We start from the raw sequence: 8139 nt of genomic DNA, 5'->3' as shown, positions 1-8139 counted from the left end.
CCACTGCCACAAGCCGAGATGGGCTATGAGACATACGTTCACACTCGGTATCATGTTTCAACACACTTTAGGTCAATATCACACCGGAATTCTCCTTTAAGGATTTAACAACCTAGAGGTATTACACTCAGTAGAAGGCAGTGGGAAAAAATGCTTCATTAATATGTCGGTCCCATTTCTCTGATGGACTCTGCATCAAGGTTCTGCAGTTTCTACAGCTGAGGTTCTACAGAGTTAATGCTGTGGTGTTGTCATTGTCTTAACACCTCCAGAGTACGCAATGAGATGGATTAAAACAGTGATATTTGTGTAGTTAAACAAAGAACAGGTCTGACAAATTTTGGAACAGGACAGGACAGGAATCATTTGACATAAATGCACCATCTGTATTACTGATGACAATATTGCACTGAGCTTCTTTAAAATAACTGTGCCATTGTTTTGGCTAATTGGTCCTTTAGGCCTCACAAGTAGACAGGAGGAAAGACACGCACATCCTCAAACATATATTGGGTGCACAGTCAAAATAAAGATAAAACAGGTAGAAAAATAACTCACACACCAAAAAAAAAAAAACTCCCATCAATAATTTAATGTGTGTGGCATTTTGAGCGTACTGCTCTTCTTGTGCACTTTTTGGTGTGTGAGTTAATACTACCTGTTGTATCTCACAAGTAGACTCCCCAGAGTTCCTCTGGCTACATCCCATAATGCAAAGCTTTTTATGATATTTGCATAACAATGTAACTTCATTTGGACTATGTGCTATACACTTCTGTGAAACTGTTGTGATCAATACATTCTCAACTTGAGTCACCCTCTCTGACTAAAGATAATGTCAGACACTTCAATAATAAATGAAAAGTTGAGTCACTTGAGTTGTAGTTGCGTTGCATGTGTGTGTTCTTCTCTATGAGAAAGTCGGAATCAGAGTAGGAATGCTGCAGTATGCTTACTCTAAGTTATTTCAGCAATGCTAAAACAAAAGGCAACCTCGCTAGGCTTTTATAAGTCTTGTCCCAGCCTCTCGATCTCATCGATGAGAAAGTCAATGTCGGAGTGCATGGCTGCCGGGTTGGATATCACCATGCGGAAGAAGTTGACCTTGTTGCCCTGCGGCTGGTATCCAACCATAGTGGTGCCCGACTCCATCATCATGGACTTGATCTTGGGCGCCACCTGCCACAAAGAAAGAGCAAGAAGACAGAATAAATTCACAAGGAGACAGAATAAATAAATAACCTAAATGTTGTTTATTTGATTATATTTCCCACTGAATGCATCTGATTAAAGTGTAAGTGTTATTGAATAGGAAGGAGTGGAAGGAGGAGTGAAGAAAGAGCTTTAGCTGCAGGGTACGTTTTTGTTTACATCACTGTATTTCCCTATATACTTTACATCATTGTATTTCCTTATATACTTTACATCATTGTATTTCCTTACATACTTTACATCATTGTATTCCCTTATATACTTTACATCATTGTATTCCCTTATATACTTTACATCATTGTATTCCCTTAAATACTTTTCCCATTGCCTACGCCTGGTCAGAGTGTTTATCATGTAGTAAGAAATCACTGTTATTTAATACACCACACAGGAAGGAGGAGGAAGAGAGTAGATAAAGGACAGATGAGCAACAGCCTGGACTGACCCACTCTCTTCACAATGGTCTAGTGGTGTTCTTTGATATAGTGAAGACCAGGCGAAAAGCAAGACTTGATCCAGATAGATCTAGTATTTGTCTTATTCTCACGGCGGCCATTGTAAACCAAAATGGGGCTTTTGGGGACACAAACCAGAGGATTGTTGTCTTCCATTCTGATTTACAATGGCCACTGTGTTGATAAGGTGATAAATGTTTGACACGTTCCTGACAGTATCATGTCACTCTTATGTAGATACTTTCAAGTAAAGTGTCACCGGATTATCACTAAATTTCCATAGACTGTGGCATGGATATGATACGTCCAAACTGCCCTTTTCTTCATGCCAAGCCAGGTCTATATACTTAACCATGAAACTTGAAACTTAATAAGAAATTCCATGGCAGTTGTACAATAACAACCCCAAATTTGTATCATCCATCACATGATGGATTTGGCCTTTGCGAGATTAGTTTAGTAAATGGGAAAACAGCAACCCCGTCAGGAGAGGAGCAGAGCGCCGTACCTTGTGCAGTCTCTGCCTGCGCTCGTCACCGTCTGGCAGCCCCCGCAGGCTCTGGCGGAATGTACCAGAAACACACGTTGGTGTGCTGGGGCTGCGGAGACAGAACAAGGAGGCGAGAGAGAGGAAAGCCAGTCAGCCGGAAAGAACAGTGTTTTTTACTGGTGTGTGTGTGTGTGAGAGCGAGAGAGAGAGACAGAGAGAGAGTTTTTATTGGTGTGTTTGTGTGTGTGTGTGTGTGCCTGCCTGCCAGCATGCATGCATGCGTGTGTATACACACACATGAGAGAGAAGGAGAGAAAAAGTGAGTGAGTGAGAGAATGAACAGATGATTGATGCCTGATATCGCACACACTACCCAATGACCCAAACTCATCAATCTGCATAAAAATCAAGCCCACTCTTTTCTCCATTTCCTGCTCTGGACCTTGATAGTGTACTCGTCTGTGTTGAAAATCCCATTTTGCACTTCACTAGGCTTTCATGTTCATCAGATAGTCTACCTCCACTCTTTGTGCCGGTGTACTTCCCAAATGAACTTGCCTTAAAGGAGCTACGGTGGGATAACAGCAGGACAATGATGGCAAGAAAGTCACTATAATTGTCTTTAATAGCATAATAATACTTCCAAATATAAATCAAAGTGAATCTGTCTTCAAAGAAGCTATTAAAAGCCATAATACGGTTTGACTTTATTTGCCAAACTGTTTTTTTCTTTCTTACTCATAAGTAATAGATTAAAACAATCTTGGTGAAAACGACATAACTTGCTACAAGTGCGGTACTTTGATACTAGTTGCAGAGTATAGAAACAGTACAGAAAGTACTACATTCATAATGGGGGTGATCAGTCCTAAACATTGGGATAATAGATCACCCACATGTGTCAAGAGGAGACATTGTAAGAGTATGGTGCTTGCTTACAGCCTTGAACAATTAAATAACATCCATGAATCAAGCAATGCCTCACCTCTCCCTCGAAGACCATCTGGTAGCCCTCCCGGGTCCTGATCTTGTTGTACAGGTATTCGGACAGCTCCAGACATCGGTCTATGTGTCTCTCAAAGCCCTCTGTTCCCTGGGGGGAGGAAGAGAGGAACAGAGTGATAGGTTAGCATTGGGTTAGCGTTAGGTTAATGTTGGGTTTGCGTTAGGTTAGTGTTGGGTTAGTGTTGGGTTAGCATTAACTTAATGTTGGGTTTGCACTGGAACAGGGGCAGAGTCCTGGATTCTAGTCAAATCTGCAGTACACACACACACACACACCTACACACACAAACACATTCTCTCTCTCTCATACACACATATAGTACAGACCTTTGCCTTCCACATGAGCCAGAACTTGAAGATGTCCACGTGTCGACCACACTGAATGGCCTTGTCCCCCGTGTCGTAGGTGATGTCGTACTGTTTGTCTGGCTGGAACAGGTAGCCGGCACACATGGAGTTGCAGCCCTGCAGCAGACCCTGAAACCAACATACAGTAAACAGTATCACATCACATCACCAAACAACATCACATTACCAAACAACATAACATTACCAAACAACACATTACCAAACAACACATCACCAAACAACATCACATTTTCAAACAAAATTACATTACCAAACAACATCACATTACCAAACATCACATGACCAAACAACATCACATGACCAAGCAACAGCACATGTTCTCTCACCCTCTCCCTGACCAGTATGGCAGAACACTGCAGCGGAACTCCCATCATCTTATGAGGGTTCCATGTCACCGAGTTGGCCCTGCAGAAAAAGAGGGGACAGGACAGGACATATTTAATTACAGTACAGTGTGTGTGTATATATGTGTGTGTATGTGTGTGGTTTACCTCTCAATGCCATTCAGCTTGTGTCTGTGCTTTTTGGACATGAGTAAGCCTCCTCCCCAGGCTCCCTACACATCAACAACAACAACAACAAAACAACATCAACGAAAAAAACAACACACATAATAAAATAAAACAAATATAAACACAGTATAATTTAAAGAAACAGCTCAACAGTAGTATACAGTAACGTGCTGTCAATAAACTCTTATAAAGTGGGGTAAAATTGAAGTCAGGACTCAGCAAAGTATCAGGAATTGAAATGTGTAGTGCTATTACACTCATTCTCAGAACATGTATGATATATTGTATATATTATAATATATACATTATGATTTATAATGTTAAATCCATAAAAAGTTTCATAACAGAAGACATGTAATGATATGGAATCCAGAAGAGGTACACAGATATAGAAATATAGAGAGTAGAGTAGTGTAGATATGTAGCACTATAGAGATTAGGGATACATAGCAATATAGAGATATAGGCCCTTTTTTTAACATTATATAGAGATGTAGAACTATAATGTTTAGAGATATATGCCCTTTTTTCAACATTATATAGAGATGTAGAACTATAATGTTTAGAGATATAGGCCCTTATTTCAACATAATATAGAGATGTAGAACTATAATGTTTAGAGATATAGGCCCTTATTTCAACATTACAGTATAAAGAGATGTAGAACACTAACGTTTAGAAATATAGGCCCTTATTTCAACATTATATAGAGATGTGAACTATAACGTTTAGAGATATAGGGCCCTTATCAATAGCAAGCTAAGTGCAGTCTGTGACATCACTTAGGAATCCTCAATAGCTATTTTGTGGCGTGTGGGAGTATTGAGCAGAATCATCCATTAAATTGGCAATTGCCTCGTTATTTAACCATTTTTAGTTAGACATTCATTCAAATTAAGCCCATAAAGATCTAGCAATGTAGATTAGATATATAGACATTAAGAACTATAGATATAGAGATGGTTCCTCTCTTCTGCCTTACGTCCACATGAAGCCACATGTCGTACTTCTCACAGATGTCGGCGATCTCATTGATGGGGTCAAAAGCGCCGTACACCGTGGAGCCCGCAGTGGCGTTGACAAACATAGGAACATATCCCTGCAGAATGAATGTGACAGACACTTCAGACAGATGCTAGAGTTTCTAAGCCAATATGGATATACAGCCATGATCAATATGAAATATATTTTTGAACAGATTTTATATAGCTATGGCAAGTTGTTAAACTTTAATCGGTAACACTTTACTTGACAGTATTGAGAGTATTGACAGTATTGACACTGTCATGACACATGAACCCTAACCCAACCCTAACCCTAATCCTAACTATAACCCTAACCCAAACCCTAAGCCTAATCCTAATATAACCTTTATGTCATTAATGTGTATGACTTGTGTCATGTCACTCTTATGTTGATACTGTCAAGTAAAGTGTAACCCTTTAATCATCAGTATACAATACAGTATATTATTGCATTATGCCAAAGTGGCATTTTATTTACAGTGTATTTCCAGTACAGTCTGAGTAATTGGGTGATTCTGTGACCTTTTGCTTTACAGCGATGACCTTTGCCTCCAGATCAGCTGGAATTACTCTTCCCCTGAGAGACAGAAAAAGGGTGTTTTTCTGAGCTCTTACACACAATCACGCACACACGCACACACACGCACACTCTCTCATGCTCTCACAACCCCTCACATACACATTCACTCACACTCTCTCTCTCTCTCTCACACTCTCACTCTATCTCTCTCTCTCACCTCTCATCTGTGCTGAGAAGAATGAGGTTTTCTGTCCCAAACCCTAGAGCAGCGCTTGCCTTCTTTATGGAGTAGTGACTCTACAAAAACAACGAGAGATCAATTTTCATTATGGAGAAGTTATCTCTGCACCACTGCAGCTAATGAGATCAGATCAGACCGCGCAGGGCTTTATAGATCCTCACTAACAGTCATGCAGAAATATGGCTAATCAGTTATTGTGATTACATGTACTCCTCTTAGAGGTTGTGGATGTGTAACCTGCGTTGTGTTGAACCTGCGCGATTCAGCCCTGCACACGCCCGGACTCGAACCCGCGAACAGCAGCACCTCGGATCAGGAGGCGAGGGCGCTAACAATTGAGCCAAATGGCTCGCATGCCAGCAGCACTCTTGATATTAAGTATAAGTATAAGTATATATACTTTTTGATCCCGTGAGGGAAATTTGGTCTCTGCATTTAACCCAATCGGTGAATTAGTGAAACACAAACAGCACACAGTGAACACACAGTGAGGTGAAGCACACACTAACAGTGACACTTTGACATCCTTGAAACAGCTTCCATATATATAAGTATAAGTATAAGTATATATACTCTTTTGATCCCGTGAGGGAAAGTCTCTGCCTGAATTAGTGAAACACAGCACACAGTGAGGTGAAGCACACACTAATCCCGGCGCAGTGAGCTGCCTGCAACCACAGCGGCCGGGGAGCAGTGAGGGGTTAGGTGCCTTGCTCAAGGGCACTTCAGCCGCGGCCCACTGGTCGGGGCTCAAACCGGCAACCCTCCGGTTACAAGTCCAGAGTGCTAGCCAGTGGGCCACGGCTGCCCCCAACAAATTTATATCTATATCTAAAATATATCTATATCTAATTTAATTGTTGTTATGAACTGGATATGTGATGATTCTGTGAATACTGGATATGGGGCCCCCGTTGTACAATGCCTGCATACCACAAATAGTGCAATCATACAATCAATGAGAGCATGTGGTTATAAATTCTTTGATGCAACAGCTGCTTTTCTGGACCAGTGAGTGACATTTGGGTAATTTTCTGCGGCACACCTGATGATCTCTCACGGCACACTAGTGTGCCCCGGCACAGTGGTTGAAAAACACTGGTCTAAGGCAATAGTTTTCAGTGAACAAACATGGACGCTGGAATAAGGGTTATTCTTTAAACAAATAAATAAATATATGTTGACACAAAAACATTAACATATTCAAAAGTTAAAATAAAATACATACACCCTGAATGCTCTTTGTCATGTCTGCAGTTAATATAAAATTCTCTCACATTCCTGTCTGGCTTTTCTCAGGATCTGAGAATGAAATATTGAGAAAGTCCTCGTAGCTTGTTTGAATCAGGCCTTACAGTGTACCTGCTGGACAGGAACAGGACAGAGTTGATTTCCCCAAACATATTATTTCTTTCATTGATTTGGGGGAGTGTCTGAACATTCCTTCTGGGAGTGCAGCGTTCAGGTGCCACATTTCACGGTCAACATCGGCCTCCCTCCTGTGATTATAGAAGTATTTAACGCTTGAAAATATGTCCTCCCCATGAGATCAATACGTCCCCCAGTCCCTGGAGAATGCGCAATGAGCTGCATAAATTTCATGACAGTCCTCCATGATCACACCCTTCTATTTATTATATTATAAAAGCAGCAAGCAGTATTTTTTAGACCCCCATCCTTGAACATTTGAATCAGCCAGTAGACAGTACTCACATGCTCTGAAGTGAAGAGGACCAGTCTGGGTGCCGCAGCCATGCCTTTGGTCTTGATCTCGGGGTAGTGCTTGTACCGGGCCACCATCACACTGTACATGTTGGAGATGGCGCCCCCTGCAGGCAGGAAAGAACACAACAGACACACACGCACACACACACACACACACACACACACATAGCCATTAGGTGTATCTCCAACAAACCATCAGACTTTATCCTGCTTCTGACTTCAGAACCTCCAAAAGGATGATTTTGTTTTATGTATTAATTGATAAATTGTGTTGTGCATTGAGCAAACATGGCTCTGGACCTGAAGATCATCCAATTCAAATGGAAAACGTTCTATCTGATTACAATAAAAAACTGATTCTAAGAGCGTTTGGGTGCAGCAGTAGAGTTGTAGCAGTAGGGTGCAGCAGTAGGGTTGCTGCTACATGTACCAGAGATATCACAGCAATTCAACACTTTGATGTGCATGATAATAACCAAATGTTCCAAAAAGCTACATGCTAACCCAGTGGGAAAAGTACCACAACTAGCGAGGAAAGGACTACACCAGGGGTCTCCAACAGATTGTTCAAAATGTATATCATAA

At 41.1% G+C, this 8139-nt stretch overlaps 1 protein-coding gene across 1 annotated transcript in view; it reads right to left on the bottom strand.

The window, feature by feature from the left end:
• Positions 1-360: 360 nt before the first annotated feature.
• The window catches only part of gad1a (glutamate decarboxylase 1a), an 18724-nt gene continuing 10945 nt past the window's right edge, over positions 361-8139 (bottom strand). The window contains 11 exon segments of the mRNA XM_048240007.1: positions 361-1179; positions 2176-2229; positions 2231-2266; positions 3143-3250; positions 3490-3639; positions 3858-3936; positions 4023-4087; positions 5026-5142; positions 5591-5645; positions 5806-5885; positions 7543-7658. Of these exon segments, the coding sequence (XP_048095964.1) occupies positions 1006-1179; positions 2176-2229; positions 2231-2266; positions 3143-3250; positions 3490-3639; positions 3858-3936; positions 4023-4087; positions 5026-5142; positions 5591-5645; positions 5806-5885; positions 7543-7658 (1034 nt within the window). The 3' untranslated portion in view covers positions 361-1005.

The sequence above is a fragment of the Alosa alosa genome, chromosome 3, assembly GCF_017589495.1.
Source record: "Alosa alosa isolate M-15738 ecotype Scorff River chromosome 3, AALO_Geno_1.1, whole genome shotgun sequence".
NCBI classification, from domain to species: Eukaryota; Metazoa; Chordata; class Actinopteri; order Clupeiformes; family Clupeidae; genus Alosa; species Alosa alosa.
Note: the sequence above shows the minus strand (reverse complement) of the source record. Positions and strands in the feature narration are given on the sequence as shown.